This window comes from Sprattus sprattus (assembly GCF_963457725.1).
Source record: "Sprattus sprattus genome assembly, chromosome: 4".
NCBI lineage: Eukaryota > Metazoa > Chordata > Actinopteri > Clupeiformes > Clupeidae > Sprattus > Sprattus sprattus.
In genome coordinates, this window is record NC_137923.1 from 5,772,182 (window position 1) to 5,792,327 (window position 20,146).

General features: G+C 40.5%; 1 protein-coding gene across 1 annotated transcript; it reads left to right on the top strand.

Annotated features, from left to right (window-relative positions):
* Window positions 1-10,585: 10,585 nt before the first annotated feature.
* foxc1a (forkhead box C1a) lies at window positions 10,586-12,379 on the top strand. The gene has a single exon (XM_080837203.1). The coding sequence runs from the start codon at window positions 10,697-10,699 to the stop codon at window positions 12,125-12,127; it is 1,431 nt and encodes a 476-aa protein (XP_080693329.1). The 5' UTR covers window positions 10,586-10,696; the 3' UTR covers window positions 12,128-12,379.
* The last annotated feature ends 7,767 nt before the right edge of the window (window positions 12,380-20,146 follow it).

The following is a 20,146-nucleotide window of genomic DNA, read 5'->3' on the forward strand; positions in this document are numbered from 1 at the left end:
GTAGACCTATGCTGCTGTTAGCCCATCCGTAGTTGGTTTGTTTTGTTTATTTTACATTTGCAAAGACGCTGCTGGCCTAGACTTCACTAGCTCGACCAAAAATCGAAATAACTTGTCCGTGTCTGTCTCCATTGCGTCTCTGGTGTCTGGGCGCAAAGTAGAGAAGCAACAACGTGCGTCTGCAGTCGTTACAGCGGCAGTCTACTTGGCACCCGGTAAAAGAGGGGCGAGGAATATACGACCTGGGGAATTATGTTGACCGACCCCATACAGCCATTGGTCGGAACATTGAGCTGTCGGAGCAATGGGTTTATGTTAATCATTTCGAATTAGTGGGCTGTAGGATTAATGGGAAATTTTCGGAATATTGACGGGTCGGACCAAAGGGGCGTCGGAATAATGGCATGCTACCCGGGGGGGGGGGGGTGTTGAGAGAGATAGAAAGAAAGACACTGGACTGGTTGTACACATATACAAACTAAAATTGAAACAGTTTAGAACTGTACTGTATTTACAACTATAAAACACTGGATTGGTTGTAACAAAACCAGGCTGCAACACCACTCGGTCCTGGAATGTAGAGTCTTCAATGTACCATCTTCTCCACTCATACTGGAACAGAAGGGAGAGCTCTCTTCACTGGCATAGCTTAGTTGTCAAGCTTTGAGTCTGTTCACCTGCATCCAGTTCCATGATAATCTTTTGAAATGCCTCAAAGGTGTAGCGGAGCTTTGTAGGGTACTGCAAGTTCAAGGTGTAAAAGAGCCCAAACAGTGCTACATTCTCAAGATCTTGAAGCACCATCACACCCTCGAGGACTATCCTGACGTCAGAGGGTTCACTGCTGGTAGTGTCTCTCACAACCTACTGTAGATCTCCACTGTTGTTCTCTCTATGGCACTGAGGAAATCGGTTTCAGCCATTTCCTGGTCAAAAGAAAAGATACAATTCTTTAATGATAGGTTCAACATCTTGTAACTTGGCTTGTAAACAATTCAACAGTGTAATAATTTCTACCTTCAGCCAGGACAAATCTATCATAGATCCGATGCCCCACTGTTTATGACCTCCAACCCAGGCAAAGCCGCTGCATGGCGGAAAGTAATGTTTTCTCCCCTGTGTGTGTGTGTTTGATTGTCAGTCTGTATGTGTGTGAACAGGATTACCAAAAAGTACCAGCCCGATTTGTATGAAACTTGGTGGAGGGGTGTAGCATGGGCCAACATTGTAGGCCTTCTTGGCAGATCCTCCCATTTTTGCACAGTGAAGCACTGTAACAATTATTAGTCGCATACAGTTACAACGTACTCCTGCACAAGATCCTCGTTGAGGTAAATGCAGAGTCCTTTGATCACACATTAAAGGCACAATTTGCAACAATTATGCTTCAGGATTAGGGTTAGGATAAGCAGTTTAACCTTAAAATAACAGCTTAAAAAAAATTGGGGCGCTACAATGACTTTTAATATGGAGAATTGCGTCCGTGCCAATGGCATAGCAGGGTCGATAGGCATATAACTGCCTTCTGTAGTTTTGCCTGCCGATGCCCGCCGACCTGATTTTGATTACCTTCTGCCGATCTAGTAAGTAGCTTATTTGCCGTCTTGCTTAGTCTTGTGTTGCACATGATTGACATTATGACAAACTAATTACTCAACGACTGTCCTTACACAGTCAAACATCAAAGTCAGCACATTTCAAGAGATTTCGTTAGTTTTAGCTGCTAGCATACCTTTAGCGAATAGCTATTAATCCTTAATGCACCTTTAAAGCAGCACAACGGAACAATATTCGCTAAAGGTATGCTAGCAGCTAAAACTAACGAAATCTCTTGAAATGTGCTCGCAAATTATAGCAAGCTAGTCTCATGGTGTCGTTAGTAGGCTATCTTAAATGGTGGAGGAAGCTTAGTACTTGCCTAGCATGTGATAGCCAAAGCTAAGCCTAATGCTAACTTTAACTTCTTTTTTATTTTCACCAATGGTGAAAGACAAGCAATCCTACATAATTTAATAACCACGTAGCTATTATAAGTCATGTATACTTACATAGTTCAGATGAGTGATGGACACATGTAGATAAATCCGAAATTTCTTACACTGAGCTGAGCCGTTGAATGACGGATGTCTGCTTCTTGGAGCCGCTGAGTGAGTGTGAGTGACGTCTGCTTCTTAGATGCATTTGCGCGCAATGCACGATTGCGCTGTTATCGCGAGACATAATTTGAAGGCTGATACGTAGGCTAAATATACTCGATTGATTCACTTTATCCCAACATGATCTTAATAATTTCATGTACACTTTCTGCATACCATATAGATTATACGCAATGCAATCACGTTTGGCTAAAGAACTTGAACCAATTGTGTCAAATTCACACAATATGCTTAGTTTAATCCAGCAGATGGCCAATGTCTAGTGGAATACCCCAAAGCCCTGTAATACCTATCATATCATATTTAAACTATAGATGTTTTGTGCCATTTCCTGTACGACTGTCTTTGGATCATTAAAGATACAGTCTCTGATTCAGTTTCAGTTTTACGTAAGGTTGTTGATATTTGAGCTCAACAGCCAATCAAAGTACACCCCACCCTTCCGTGCTCCTAAAGTACCATGTTGATTTGCTGTGATTGTTTACGGCTCAGTCCAAGCCACTTGGTTTCTTTCCCATTTACAGTGCCTGGGGGTATTCCAAGTACACTGAAAAAAATGGGCTGTTGAATTAACATAAAAAAATCTTGTACATCGGTTGCATCAATTAAATCATGTCCACGAGGTCCAATTAATTCATGTTAAAGTGGCAAATTGTATTCTGTTAAATTAACATGATTTTTTCATGTGTATGTGAAGAAATCGTTTCTTATCAGTCAAACATGATTTTTTTTTGCATTTATCAACAATTTTTACATGTGAAACTGATGTATAATATTACTGTCAGTCAAACATGATTTATTTTGCTTTGATGAACATAATTTTTACATATGCCACTGATATATAAGATTGTCATTAGTCCAACATGATTTGTTTCTTGTTTGATGGACATAATTTTTTTGATGCAACCGATGTACAAGATTTTTTCATGTAATATTCTAAAAACTATTGCATGTCAAATTAACATGTTATTTTAAAAAAGCAATCCTCTTCAATAACCTCAAGCAATCAACCACAACTAGAATTGGAGTACACATTTACAACATTTATTTCACATTTCCGGACATTGCAGACCAATGAAATCAAGGTCAAAAGACAGTCGTCAAAGACCGTGCAGTGCCATTAGATGTTGAACAACGTTAACGAGGGAAAAGACTTAGAAAGGCTGCAGCTTCTGTAGTTTCCCCCAAATCTGAACAAAAATATTTTAAAAATCATGACAGCAGCAGCTACAGGAACACATTTTCCTGACCCTATAGTCAGATTAAAAATTCAAAGTCCAAAACTTAATGCATTTCCCAATTACAAAAATAAAATGTTCATGGGCAATATTCGGTGCATTTCAAAATTGCTAGTCCCTTCAACTTTCAACATTGCAAGTCATAACTTTGGCAGAGAGAAGACTGAAAATACAAGGCAGTGAGATGGCCTTCATTGCCGATTGGAAAAATAGCGGGCTCGAAAGGCTGCCCTACAAAGGCAAAGTGCAAAGTGAGATGTATTTAGTAGACATCGTGCTTAAAATGTGCAAAAAGCCAATAGAAACTAGAATGCGTTTCGTGAACGAACTGCGAGAGTGTGCTTGCTCTGTTGCGGCCATGACCGAGAAAACAAGTGCCTTGGAATTGGGGCAGGTGTCAGCTCTCCAGCTCTCCCTGCTGGATGAGCATGCACAAATGAGTATGCATGAGTGAGTAAACATGATTGAGTATGCATGAGTGAGTATGCACGAGTGAGTATGCATGAGTGAGTAAGCATGAGTGAGTATGCATGAGTGAGTAAACATTAGTGAGTACGAATGAGTGAGTATGCATGAGTAAGTATGCACGAGTGAGTATGCACGAGTGAGTAAACATGAGTGAGTAGAGCCCTGGTATGGAAGGTGTCTCTTAATATTCCTAGTTATACAGTTGAATGGAGAGGGACAGAGAGAGAAGAGGAGCCGTGCGCAGGTGTCAGTGAGAGTTGTCAGTGAAGCACAGGTGCAAGCCAGTTTAATGACCCTATTATGATGTCATAATGGCACAGAGTTCTGCCATGCAAGTCTATGGAGAAAAAAGGTGATGGAAAAAGAGGAATAAAAAAGGAGTGGCATGGAGTACCGCCACGAAAAGATATAGCAGGTTGCACCGGATCGGGACGGACGTTTCGGTGTTTGAACGGTGTCTGTACCTCGAACGGGCGAGGCGTAGTTAGCTGCAAGAAAAACGGGGAGAATAAATAAAGAAAGAAAACTTGACAACAACAATACTGTGCTTCCCTTCGGGCAAGCACACTAATAATACCTGTAGTATAAATAAAAACCACCCGCATTTCCCTGATCCTATAGCAAGGTGGAAAAAAAAGCATTCACAGCCCAATAAACCAAATGCATTTCCCAATTAAAAATAAAACATGTTCTTGGGCAAATTTGACATTCAGTGCATTTCAAAATATCAAGCCCCCTCATTTTTCCAACATTGTTAGTCATTTTAACAACTTTTGCAGTGATACGACTGAAAATACAAGGCAGTGAGATGGCCTACATTGCTGAATATAGAATGTGAATAGAAAAAAGAAAGCAGGCTTGAAAGGCACATAATGTGCACATTTTAAGCGCAAGGTCTACTGAACACAAGCCAATAGAAATTATAATAGTATCAAAAATAATAATATTAAAAAAGTTTTCCTGATCCTATAGACAGGTGAAAAAAAAACATTCAAAGCCCAATGAAAAAAGCATTTCCCAATTAGAAATAACAAAGGGTCTTGGGCCAAGTTGACATTCAGTGCACTTCAAAATTTCAAGCCCCTTCACCTTTCAACATTGCAAGTCATTTTAACTTTGGCAGTGAACTCTGAACACTGACTGAAAATACAAGGCAGTGAGATGGCCTTCATTGCTGAATACAGAACGTGAACAGAACTCTGGCAGTGATGAGACTGAAAATACAAGGCAACGTCACTGCGGAATACTGAAATAGAAGAATTGGCAATTGGAGGAAAGACCCGTTAATCACAGAGTTTTTTTTGCAGGGCCTGGCACTTTTTTGACAAGGTGGTTCCCTCCAGCTCCATGATGATCTTTTGCAGAACCTCAAATGTATATTTGAGCTCTGCTGGGTTATCGAGATAAAGAGCATAGATCAGCCCAAATATCAGAGCTGCTGCTAAAGGCACATTGTCCAGTTCCCCCGGTACCTGTTGCCCCCTCTAGGATGATCCCTATCTCAGGATGCTCTGAGGTGCAGCGCTTCACAACCAGAATCCCCAGTGTTGTTTCTTCCACTGCTCTCTGAATCTGGCCATCATCATCTTCCTAAAGAGTAAGATAAAATGATATAGTGAGAATGGGAGAACAAATCCATTAAAGCATTGATTTTAGCCTGCATAGACTCTTCAGTTTCTATAACTGATTGGATCAGCTTTACATCCTGCAGCATCTCAAAAGTAAGTAGGGGAGAACAGGGTTGGTTATCATAGTCATCATTTCAGCTGTATTGAGGACAACAACGTGATAAACATGTACATTAACAAGGTATCCTATTTGCTTAAATGTGAGAAGTGTATTGCATACTGTGCCAAATGTCCACAATCCTTCCCTGTGCAAAAGCCATGTTAAATAAAGGATGTCAGCATAGTTTGATAACCACATTATCTACCCAACTCTACTTTCTTGCCATAGCTACAATATTGTTATCACTATGTGTGGATGGACGGGTAAATATATTTGTCTGGAGAAAAGATATTTTCTCATTGTGGCTTTATATCGTACATTGTCAACAGATCTGCATGACTGATTGGTGTCAGTAGCCAGAGGTTTCTACTTGATGATTGTGTACACGCTCTGTACGGCTTCGTAAGATAAACAAAAGAGATGGTGGCGTGTATTGGTGCAGCTGCTAGCCCATTTAAACAATTACCCACTTTGCCTTAATAGTCCACCATTAAGTTGTGTGATGATCATCCCCTAACTCCATTCAAAACACTCAACGGGCCGGTCTCATACAAATAAAAAAGTATGTAGTCATACAATATACATCAATAGCCTTGAGTAGAGGCATTGAGAATAATGTTGGTGCCTGTACACTTGTATTTCACAATATTTTTTTTGAAAAGGTCGGATAAGATACGATCATGTTTAGTTTCCACGTGATTAAGAGGGGAAACCTCATTTCAAAAACATAGTGGTTCAACTGTCCTTCCCATGGACGGATTATGAAACCATGGGCCCCCTAGGCCTGGACATGTAAAAGGCCCCCTCCCCCTTCGTGCGTGTGCCCGCAAAAAGTGCAAGACATTTTTAAAATGTAATGACATTTTTTTTCAACAGCACAATTACTATTTCACCTGTATCTCAACAGGATTTACAGTGCACATACACATTTTCTAACACAGCACAGGTACACTCAATTAAAGCCAACAGCAAATTAATAAAATACACCTCAAACCACAAATAAGAGATACATAACAGCGACTTCACACAGAGGCTCTGGCTTAGGGGCCCCTGGGTCGGTAGGCCGTTCGATAATCCATCCCTGGTCCTTCAAGTGTCCTATAGACGTTGAACTAATGTCGATTTGGACGTTTCCAAGATCCAGCAGAAGCGTGTAATGTGTTATCAGAACACGAGGGGGCATCATTGTCATACCGTCGATCACAATGCAAACCACTCTGTATGTAGTGAGATGCTGAGCGATTCGGTTGAGAAACACATGCTGGGTTAGTGGTCGGCTACTGACGTGAGGGTAAATGTGTAGCCTATCAGCTGCTATACAATGTTCTTGTGCCCAATCCTCCCCAAATACTTGCCCATGACTATGTTTGTCTTCTGATGGGCACTTTCGTTCTCCTTTCCCCGAAAATGTGCCTTACCGCATCTCCGATGGGACAAGTGTGAATCTTAGGCTAAACAGCCTATTTGATTTGTTTTATTTTCAGGCTTTCATTGTTGTGGCATCGTTTTGACTGTCAGTCGACTGTAAAACAATTGACTATCTTATTGATTCAAATAAGTAGTTAAAATGTTGTCATCACTCGTGATCAAGGAATCGGAAACAAATAGACACACGCCAAGTAACAAGCTCAGGAAAACATATTTTGTTTAAAGCTCAGTGGTTGTTCAGAGTCTTATCACCAGCTGCAATTTGGGTCTCACATACGGCATCAGATTCTTTCCTCGTAATATTGGTACCAAACTATTAGATCCGTTTATTATAACGCTTGACAAGACGCATCACGATGAAGCTCGATATATTAAAAAGGCACTTCAGCTTTTGATCTACAGGGGGAGCTACTGGCATGCAGCCTACGAGAAAACTCGGCAGGTGGCTGAAATTGAAAACCAGAGGCAACTTTTGGTTGAGCTTCCCCACAATCAGCTGTTGAAGAAACCCTTTCTTCAGTCAAGCATAAAACCGTAAGAATGTGTTATTTCACTGCTGTTCTGTTGTTGTGCTCCTGTTGACCTATAGGCTATTGTAACACAACATTATTCCAATGGAACCAGTTTATTAAGATGCAATTAAATTCATGCTTCCTTAAATGTGTTGTACTCTTATGGCGTCTCACAAAGCGAAGCCTACTTGGTGAGACAGGGAGCAACAATATACCAAATTCTCATTTCGTTAGCTGTAAATATAGATATTACATTCATGGTGAATATGTCAGTTGCTGTCTATTAAAAGGGCGAAGTCACAGAAAAACAAAACGGAATAATTTAAGAACCATAATATTTTAATAAAGGCATGGTTTATTAATTACAGTGTTTCTTTTGATCTGTTGGCTATTTATTTTGAGTCTTAGGAGAGAACGATGTCCATAAAAGCATCATGTGTCTGGGTGAAAAAAACATACAAAATAGCCTACAAAAATTACTAATACTAAGTAAAACGTATACAAAATAATGTCCTATCTATATAACGTAGCCTATAGTTTTTAATTGGCTAGTAGGCTATATTATGAAAATATTTTGCATCGTCTAAATTGGACCGTAAATGTCAACAACCTTATTAAGTAGGCTACCCGATGTATACGCTTCTAGCCTATAGGATATGTTTTTATTAAAGGCCTACCATTTCATATATTTTTGGGTAGATTCTACTGTTCCTTAATTTTCGATTTGTCTTTTTTTTCCAATAGTAAAATATGCATTCTGTCTTCAGGTTATATCTTACTCTAACGAAAACAATTCATGCATAATACCAATAGGCCTTACAATAACAACTCCTCTATCACAAGTATTACTAGGCTTCTACCATTGCTACTACTAACACAACATCAACAATAATAACGATAACAATAATAATAGTAATTCTTATTATAATTATTACTAGTAGCATTAGTTTAGTCAAGCGGCCTGATAAGTGAACAAAGGGTAAGTGTATTACATTGTGATTTTAAAATAAGTTTAGAATGTATTCGTGTAATTTGTATTATTAATTCTCGACGCTATAGCCATCATATGCAGCAAACTTGGTTAATTGGGTGGAATGGGGCTTTGGGCTGGGCAGAGGGATGGGGTTAAATAAGAGGCGCGTTGTGAATTATGTAAACAGCCCAGGGCAAAGGAAAAAGTTCATGCCCGGGTCCTTGTAAGGAGAAACCGGCAGAGCACTAGGCGAGTGCACGGTCATTTAATCAGAGCGACCTGTGGGGGATTAGGAAGATATCGTGACCGCAACTTCGCCTCTCAATTATCATTCACAATTACATGTTGTGTCCGTCCATCCCCAAAACTTTGCGTATCCCCCCGATCAGGGGGACACCGGGCCGTTTGATTGTTTGTGATGTTTCCCATTGTGAGAATATCAACAAAATTAATCGACATTTATACAACATTTCTTGACATATTTCACGCAAATGTACTTATTTGTGTAATCTATTCTTTGGGGTTTCTTTGAAAGTTATCAATGAATATACACTCGCCTTGACATTACTGCTTTAGCTGAAAAATGGTAGTGGTATATTCATTATATTTTAGCCCTTTGGGGTTGATACAAGAAATTACGAAGAATCGTTACGCGGTTGATCTCGAGTCTACATTTCTGTCGAAAAATATAAGCTAAGATCTTAAACTAACAAACACTAAAACAAAGCTGCATTCTTGACAAGTTCAGTTCTCATAGCGATCAGTGATGTTTAGATTGTTTAAAAAAAATGAGAACAGTAGGTAGTCCATGTTAAAAGAAACGTTGGCTGGGTGTTTATGCTCTGCTGAATTTATTTAACCATAATGTAATTTACCCTTTGTATTAGTTCAGGCCTATGTACCTGAACTGATAGTGATCCCGCAGTTACTCTGTCAAACCCAAAACAACAACTGTGATGCGAAAGGGCTAGTGTAATGGCATCTCAAAGGCATTCTTCTCACCTCCTCGACCAGTAATGACACATGGTAGGTGTTTGGCTTTCTCCGTTTGGCTTCAAGGGCTTTTAATCTGACTCGCACTCGGGGCAAACTTTCGCACCTCGATTCTTTTCTCTGCCCAAACTATCTTAATTCCACCGTAATGAGCTCTTGCATGCCGCCCACCGAACTGGATGAGGAGCATTTTCTGGTGCTTTGATCCGAGCCCCGCTGTTGATTGAGTCCTTTAACAAACAGCCAGCGTTAATAAAGGCTCACATTAAGACTCGAAACTGCAGAAAGCAAACAACAGGGATTATTTCCACCAATTCCATTTATTGTCAGTTTGAAAACAGATGTTCGCGATGTCTCTCTAATGGAATGATTCATGAAGTGGTGCGAGATCGAAGTGATTACGTTGATTATTTCAGCTACACATAAAGCGGCCTCTGGGACACTTGGTGGGCCTATGTCAAATGTATGTTACTGGTATGATCAACCATGTTGATGATGCGATGTCTGTTGTTCGACAGTGTTGCCAAAATTCTACATAAAGTTGTATTTAGCTGAAGAACAAATAATCCCAACGACAATGTCCTGAATGAAACAAACTACATGACACAAACGCAATCTCATTACATCCATTCTCTGATTGACAACGCACAATTTCCGATCAACGTGTTCGATGTGCCCCTATTCAAAATCATATCATATTTTGTGTGTTAGAAATGCGCTTTGACTGTTTTAAAGTTTTAGAGCTGCAGCGTAGTCCATAATCTAATAAAATGAGCACGCATTCGTAGTGTGTGTATGGAGAGGGTGGGCTGGGACGCCGCAACACCTCCTCTGTGTGTGGCCAGAAGTGAAATGCATTGCGTTTGCAAGGCCCGACCTCCAATTGGATGGCGGGGATGTTTTTGGGAGGAGCCTTACTGGCAGCAAAAGGGAAAAGAATTGAACTGCGCAAAGAGTCTTGACGGATGCCCAAAGTTCAGAAGTTTTCCAATGTGCGCTTTGGTTGAGAGAGGAGGCAACCACGTTAACCCGATCCAGACTTACAAAGCTTTCGTTTTTATAGTATTTTTAAAGTGACCGAACGGGGACACTGGTGTGACTACTACTCATTTCAGCAACAGAAACAAAAGTGGATCGTTGCTGCTGCGGAGTGTGGGAAGTTCGTTCTTCGCAAGCACCGTAGAGCTGTGAGGAGAAGACATGCAGGCTCGCTACTCCGTTTCGAGTCCGAACTCTCTGGGCGTTGTGCCCTACATTGGCAGCGAGCAGAGCTACTACCGGGCCGCGGCTGGTGGGGGTTACACAGGGATGCCGGCCCCGATGAGTATGTACTCCCACGCTGCTCATGACCAGTACCCCGCCAGCATGGCGAGGGCTTATGGACCGTACACCCCACAGCCCCAGCCCAAGGATATGGTCAAACCGCCATATAGCTACATCGCGCTCATCACCATGGCCATTCAAAATTCTCCGGACAAGAAGGTGACTCTGAATGGGATTTATCAATTTATAATGGAGAGGTTTCCTTTCTACAGAGACAACAAGCAGGGGTGGCAAAATAGCATCCGACACAATCTCTCCCTCAATGAGTGCTTTGTGAAAGTTCCACGAGACGACAAAAAACCTGGTAAGGGCAGCTATTGGACCCTGGATCCAGATTCTTACAACATGTTTGAAAACGGGAGCTTCTTGAGGCGACGGAGGCGTTTTAAAAAGAAGGACGCACTGAAGGAAAAGGAGGACCGGTCGGTAAAGGACACGCCGTCCCGACAACAGCAGCAGCAGTCAGGTCGGGAGCAGGAGCAGCCTGTCCAAAGCTCACAGCCAGTCCGCATACAGGACATTAAGACTGAGAACGGCACCGCAACACCCCCACAGGCTGTCTCTCCCTCACTTAATACAGTGCCCAAGATTGAGAGCCCTGACAGCAGCAGTATGTCCAGTGGCAGCCCACACAGCATCCCCTCCAACCGCTCGATCGGCCTGGAGAACTCTGAGCAGCACCATCAGCATGGCCAGGCCCCTGCGCAGGGCTTCAGTGTGGACAACATAATGACGTCCCTTCGGGGCTCACCTCAAGGAGCCAGCGAGCTCACACCCTCTCTCATCGCCTCATCTCGGACAGGTATAACTCCATCTTTGTCCCTTAACTATTCTCCCAACCAGACGTCCGTCTATAGTTCACCATGTAATCAAAACTCGATCTCCACTACCTCGAACGCGACCTACCATTGCAATATGCAGGCCATGAGTTTGTACGCTGGGGACCGCTCTGGACATCTAGCGGCGACAACCACCGTGGACGAAACGTTGCCTGATTACTCCATTACGACGACCACCTCCTCGCTGAATCATGGCAATCTATCTTCGGGTCAGGAAGGCCATCACCCGCACCAAGGGCGCCTCGCTTCATGGTACCTAAACCAAGCCCAAGAAATGGGCCATCTCGGCACAACGTACCCGAGCCAACAGCAGAACTTCCATTCTGTCCGAGAGATGTTCGAATCCCAAAGAATTGGCTTGAATAATTCTCCGGTGAACGGGAATAACAGCTGTCAAATGTCTTTCCCCCCAAGCCAGTCCATTTATCGTACGTCGGGGGCTTTTGTCTATGACTGCAGCAAGTTCTGACCAAAAGTCTTTTTGTTTTTTGTTTTTTTTTCTTTTCCCATTCTACTTGTTCTTTCCTTCAATACACCCAGAGAGTCGTTATGCACACCTACTCCATCGATGGACTAAAACGAAACAGAACACACAGTCAGAAAAAAATGATCTTGGTTTGTAAAGGACAGTGTTACTGCAAATAACACGTAAGTCTCTTTTTGCTTTTGTGAGCTATGCTAAATGGCTATGTTAAAAAAGACGCCAGACTTTCATGGACTTGTTATTACGTGTAAATTGCATATAGTAATTTATTTCTAAATTGTAGCCGGATATTGTGGACCAAACACCAAAAAGTGTTTCTAAATTGAACTGCCTTAATTGTTCAAAATGTTCCACTATAGCAAAGGAACATGTATATCTCCGTATTCTTTCAAATTTTCTCCTTTTGTTGAAAAAGTATTCTGAAGGAACTGCATTGTTTGTTAATAAATTACCATTTTATTTGAGTTAGAAGTACGGCTGATTTGTTAACTTATTCCCAACATTAGTAGGCTATTTGTGATGGCGTCGAGTTTCAATTAAATACAAAGCAGGCCTACATGAACTTTAAAACGATTTAATCGACAGAAATGTCACCCTGGAGATAAATATTGGAATTGGTCAACTGAGGAAGGCCTATTAGCTAGTTAGTTTATTTGCCAACTTAATGCCGATAACTCTTACACGTTTAAAGTCTATAAAGTGATAGAGTAGGCTCTGACAGTAAATTGGCTACTTCAGTAAGATATATTTTTTTGTATCATTTTTTTGTGACTTCGATCGTTGTGGAAGTCAGCAGTGTGCAGTATCTAGTGTGCTCTGCTGGAGCCTCATAATTTAGGCCCAAGTTTAATGTGTCGTAGTTCCTGATGATAGTTTTCAAGATGCGTTAAAATAATAGGCCTAGTTGTCTCTTGTAGATTTGGTATTTAATGCGTTGATATTTCAGTCTTAACCTATAGGCCTTATTGATTTTTCCCTCGGTTGTGAGATAACTGCTATGCTGCATCCTTTCTAACGTTCCATGTATGAAATAAGTCCACAACACAGCACTGTGTTATCGTCGGCAATTTAATTTCAATACGCCGAGATAACCTGAATGTTGCCCACGCCCTGTATTATCGTGGCATATGGTTTAATCATATTTATTCCTCAATAAATTAAGTGCTCAGTGAACTAAAGGCCTGAAATACAAGAGGTGAAAATGCAGCTGACACAGAAAACAAATGCATGTACAACTGCAATGTTTAGGCCTACTGGATAACATATTGTGTATTCAATTTAAATGTGTGATTATAGAGTATGCTATGGTGCCTTCAATTGGACATTATGTTGACCTTGATTGATAATCTCATTATATCGGATTGGTTTGGGCAATTTTGCCATCTTCTGTTCTCGCCCCTTTCCTCATGTCAGACATGGGCGATCTGTCATCACGCTGACCCGAGGCCTCGCCTGGTAACGGTTCCTCGACGGAGTTTGGTCCACCTAGCTTAGTGTTGTTTTGAATAGCCACGTGTGTTTACTGGTGCATTCCAGTGCTTGGTTAATATCATACCACGCATGCCAAAGATACTCCTATAGCCTCGAGTTGTTTAGAGACTGCAGCAACCTTAGGAGATGACTCAAGACAATATGCAGGGCACTTTCAAGAAGGTGCGCGCTGCCAATCAGAGGGATACACTTTCACACCACATTATTAACTCAACATTTAAACCGATTTAGTAACAATTAAATCTGATGTTTAATCTTTCACTCATGACAACGTAGGCCTATATCTTTCCCCTTTATGCCATTATCCAATGCGCCACGATTAAATAAAAAAGGCCTTCATTTGTTTGAAGGAACAATATTTATTTATTTATGTCTTGACAGCTGGCTTACCTCAGGAAGGCTAATGAAAAGACATTTTTCCAGTTGTCACATTTTAGAATGACAGAAACTTGTTCCGTTAATTTGATACTTTTTGCTAGTAGACGTTTCTCAGAAATTCGTCTGATTTATTTCTATTTTCACGCTCTCTCTTTCTTTCTCCCTGAGATACCGCTTCGACGTCTTGGGTTTTCACTAGGCCTACCTTTTGGTGTAAATAAAGTGATGGTTAAATTGAACTTTTATGCTTAAATAATAATAATAATAATAACAATCATAATACAAATAATAGTTATTATTATTGTTGTTGTTAATATTATTACTTTTATTATTATAGAGCGGGTATTGTCAAGTCGGTGATCTGAATGCACAACCTGATCCACGTCATCTTGTAGAGTATTATAGTTTTGCAGAAGAATAGGTTATTAGTAATTATTTAAGATACATGTCAACTGCCTGGATAGGTTCAACAATGCATTTGAAATGTTCTTACTGCGTTCACACCTATACGTTAAGTGCAGTACGTTTGGCTCATATCAGTTCTGTTACTTGAAATAACATGTCTCTTAACTCAAAAAGACTTAAGACCAAACAAACATTTCGCAACTATCACTGACTAGTTTTCTTTTTTTGATTGCCTCGAACTTGTAATTGGTCTATGTTAGTTGTCGGCCCAAACACACAAGGCAAGGATTGGAGAGTGGCTCACATGAGCCCTAACAAGAACAATGCAGGAATATTTATAATAATATTTATAAGAATAATATTGTTAATGAGCTAACATTTGACAAATATCTGTCCTCCTGGTAAAGGGCTGTGAAAAAAAGCTCAAAGGAATGTTGCAAGGCATAGACCATTCTCTTCCCTCGAATAGCTGTAATCAGGCTCATAAAAGTCATTAGAACCTTTCCCAAGTAATAAACAAACGTCGTGTTAGACCCAAGATTGATGGCGCCCTCACAGAACGGGCCAGGTCAGGAAGGAATAAAATTCAATCAGAGCGCTGGAATCATTTTTCATAGGACGGAAAAGCCTGAGAAGGAGACGGGGGTCAATGGGGAGGATGTCGGCCGCCGGAGCACCATCAACAATACCACGGGAGAAAATGGCAAAACGAATGTACTGTGTGCTACAAAACACTCTCCTAAATCTCTGTGATTTGGAGACCCCTTTCTCCTCCCAGCAAGATGCTTCACCTCATCGAACAACCGGCAATTATGAAAACGGCCGTGGAGGGGTATTATTTTTAACTGTTCCAATTCCGTGATCTTTACCTATAGCTACCTTATTTGGCTTATAACTGCCATGCCTATTAGCGCATTATGAGTGGGTCAACTAGAGTCCATTATTACATTTAAAAACATTTTTGTTTAGGACATCGCTCTTTGTTTGGTTTTTACCTGTTATTAGACTTGCACAGTTAACGGTGGCCGTTTTCATTAGTTCTAGCACAGCTGTACATTACAGTACCTGCACTAGAGAATATTTAGAAATACTGATTTACTGTTTAATCTTATATATATAACCGCAATATTTTTTTCCATGGAAACTGTGGGAAGAGCCATCAACTCGACACAGTGTGATGCATCTATTTTGCCTTCGGGTTTCTTTACGCCCCAGGGAACAATATGTATACGTGGAGCACTGAAAAAATAAGATCTTGGCGAAAGGTTTGCTTCGCCTTTTTATTTGTAATTACTACTCTGCTCTGCCTTGTTCACCACAGTTTTTTCTCTGACTGTTTTATATACTTCTCTCGCAGGAGCTTGATATCAAATTACGTTTAAAAATATATATGTAAATTGCTAGGTTAAGCCTTATTTGACAAAAAAGGAGAAATATTATTTCCAAAATAAATGTATAAATACACACAGAAGCATACATCTTTTCCTGATAAAAACTGCATCTATGCCATTTTCTTCCCAGACATTTTACGTCGGAGAAATGTCACAAGTTTTGGTGCAGATTACTCGGGGAAATTCACTTATTCAAAAGATGCGTGTAACCTTCCCGATGAGTAATCAAGAGACACTACCTTTGTGTGCAGTTGTAACATTCGGCATTTCCTCGGTAACACAAAGTATAGGCCTCTCGCACAATTATACTAAGCATGCGCCTTTACTTTGTGTCCCACCTATTTAAGGGATATGCAACTAAGTAAAGTTGCATCACAACTCATTTCTTTACTTTTGCTTTTCCATATCTGTACACCCTCGCTCTTCACTTACTCCTTGCAAATCGTTCCGCTACATTCCAGCAAACGCACTTTTCCGCATGTGCGTCAGCACGCAGCCGCGCGCTTTCTCACACTCTTCCACATGGCTTTGGGTCAAATGCCAAAAACAAAAGCGACTGTGTTCGACATTCCTTTGATATTTAACTCGTCATAACAACACAATTTCAATTTCCGTTTGAAGTTGGTGGAACCATTGGGGTACGCATACGTTCCCTTTCAATAAACTAGACCAGCTACTGTACATACACTGGAGTTAAGCAAACTTAAATGCATTGTTGCAGTTTAATGTAAGTTATTGTGAAGAGCACATCTCAGTTTATCTAATGCTTAGTAAACGGATTGGTGTAGAGTTAAAATATGTGTTTCATATTACCATGTAGCCTATATAGAGGCCCGCTCCATGACTCGTGCCTAAAAATGGGCCTGGCTAAATACATGTGACTCACCTGTTCATCTGACTGTATTATAGGCCTTTTCTCTCAGACAGAGGATCTGTCAATTTAAAAGTTTCTGAATATGCTTTATTGACAAGGGGAAATTATAAGAAAAATATTATTGGAGTAACGGGTCAAAGTTCAAGATCAAATACCATTATCAGTCATGGCGTAGCGGGGATTTCTGTGCGCCATCCATGCAATGCATTGTTTCAAAATATTTAACAGAAACAGTGTTTGATTAGAACTAGCCTAATAATGGGTCAGTTTACTGACCGAGATAAGTAGTTTTAATATAATGTGTAATGGATACGGTATATACCAGTTGACTTTCCGGCGTTGATAACATGTTAGTTGTAGTACGAAAAATGCTCATATCTAAAGGGAAAACACATGGAGTGTGGGTTACTGCCAATCGTTTATTTGTAGCCTAAGCTTACAGGTGCTCGTGGATGTTGCTGTCCTGTGGCTGTTTATTTAGGCTACCCAGTGACAAACCGAGCCTGGAGATTTCACCATGAAAAAATGCAGGGTGTCGCACAGGAGATGAAGGTAACTGATCCGTCCGTTATCACGTCCTGTGATGTCCATTATTCCCCCCTTCCCTGAACTTTCATGATTATTATGATGCATACACATTACATATCGATTTGTATTAACATAAACAATTTTATTATCCGTGGAATTACTTACTCCTTTATGTATTTACTGCCGTCACAGTTGCCGTCATTATGCACATCATAATAAGGACTTAGTACAAATAAATACATTTTATTATGCATGTTAAAACATATACATGCGTGTATTTATATTCACAGCATACTTGACATGGTGCATCTATCCATGACATGGTGCATCTATCCATGTTGCTACTCTCGTTCCACCGGCATGACGAAGAGATATCAGTAGGCCTGTATTTTTATGTCAATCGAAATCTGCATATTAATATTGTTAAATGTATTACATATATATTGAAAGTTAGTTTGGCGCTAAATGTAAACCTTGACAAATCGGGTTGTTTTCCGCGTAAATGCTTTGACAGATGGCTGCTGCTTTGGATGTTGTTTACTTTTATACATAAGATGTAGGCTATTCATTGCATTGCATTTTGCTTGTTTGAATTAATCTGTCTGTTAATTCCAATCGATCGACAGTGTTAACGCTCAGTCTCTTCCAAAGCGCATTAAACGGCAAAGGTCATGAGACCTTGTACGGTGTCTGACCGAATTTATTAATTTGTATCAAAGACCAAGTTATAGACCTAGCGGTTCCACTATTGTGTGCATCCTTCAGTGGCCTGGTGTTGAATGATAAAATCCCTCTTGTAATCCGACCTTTTCAACCTCAGTTCTGTTCCCAGTTTTGGTCTGGTTTTTGAAATGGCAAAGCGAGCAAATTTGATTTATGACTTGCCATCACGGCTAATAGTGTTTTATTGACTTATGCATTTTGTAATCGTTTAGCAGTATTCAAAGACAGCCAGTTTTAAACGGAGAAAGCGAATGAGAGACTGCCTTGTTCAAAACCTGTCCTTGAGGTAAAACTGCTCCGAAAGGAGCGGCGTCACGCGTCGGCCCGTGCGCACATTTTTGAATAATTGAAACCCTGGACGTTTCCATTTCCCCCAAAACTGAAGGAGAGAAGGAGGGAGGGGAGTGACGCGCCGTCGAACACCGTGCACCTGTATGGCTGGCTGAGCTGCTCGGCTCAGTGGAAAACTGCTGCGTTTCAGCTCACAGTTGGTGTACAGGGCCCAACCTCAAAGCGCCATCTGTTTCCAATTAAGACTCCACATAGACGCAGGGTCTGTCTGACAGTCAAACTGCGAGTTAAAGGCTCAAAGACTTGTCTTTAAAAAATATCCCACCCCGTTGCCTCCTCTTTAGCCTACTTGAAACCCACTATTTTCTATTTAAGTTGAATGTCACACGGTCTCCCCCACAGACATAACTTGTGGAACTGTTTTGTGAACAAGTCGTCAGTGAGAAATCCCATTACAATGTTTCTACGAGAGCTTTATTTAAAACAGATACATGCGGATAAGACTATGTGATATAACTAAATAAATCAAACAAGACTTTAATATGTGTGCCTCAAGAGCATAGTGTTTTGCATGGTGTAATGCATTTCTCACCTCTCTGAAGGGTTCTGGTCAACATGAACCGAATACATTTGTGTTGTCTTTCTTCTCTCAGTGTAAGGCTAGAAGGTCAAGGGTGCTAGCGTTTATTAGCAACATGGGCTCCTACCTTAAACACACCCAGAGTTGGCTCCTGCGCTTTTGAATCCCACTCCATGCGTAGAATAAAAGGGGCAGTGTGATTTCAGACCGAGGGGAAACGGCCGAGCCCGGCGACCTTTGGATAACCCGAGCACCCTGGCACGAAACTCCGAGCCAAACACTGGCTCGCCTTGAAGCCGTACCTTAAACCCACCTTTCTGCACCACTGCTCTATGTGTAGAGAGGCTAATTATAGCTGCTTTTACGCGCCGCAGTCCCTGAATGTCTCGATTCTGCCTGGTTTGACATAGAAGATTTTATTGTCTCTAGTTTAAATTTACGATCCGAATTTGAACTTTTTTCCCCAGACGTCCTGACTGCCCTTTTCTATTTTAATTATCCAGCCGGAGGAAAACATGATCATTTGTAAGAGGTCTTGGTGAATAAAAGGTATACTTGTGTATGATGCAATGGCGAATAAAACTCAGCTGGATAATGTCATAATTCAATTACACCCTTGTTTGTAGTCTTTGTGTCGATCACTCACTGTTAGGTGTTACTTTCTATTCATCAACAAATACTCTAAGGAGGAATTTTAAAATGTTAAAAGGTGAAATATAAAGGTGTGTGTCATAAAGCCAAAATGAATACAAGATTTGTTTTTAACAACTGCTATATTTGAAAAGACATCTGTAGAAAGAAATAATATCAAGGAAGTTAATATCAAGGAAAGACACCTGATTGAGTTTTGCCCATTGATCCATGGAAATTGACGATGAGTTAGAATTATCATAAATTACATTTTCATCTAATAATCGAAGACCACAAGTGGCTTTCTGAAAGACGATATCACAAAATAAAATTAAAAACATGTAATTTGAAGGGAAACGCATTGCGAGGAATATAATATCGCCTCATATCACGTACATTTTATATTATTTCAGCACATCATATTATTGCATCATTCTGAAGTACATGGATTCTCAAAACAAAGAAAAAAATCGCTAATGTTAGGCTGTGTGCATTTAATTTGCTTGCCGAAATATTTTGGTGACTTTTTTGTGAAGTGAAATATGTGTTTCGATTCATGTACATTTGGATATAATGCTGTATAAGATAATATTTTGCCCTGTTAAACTTAGCCTATGTAGAGAGATCTAATTGTTGTGGATGACGTGTGGTAGTACAGGCGAGTACAATAAGATATATTTCCATATTAAGAAACAAGATCTAAAATATAATTT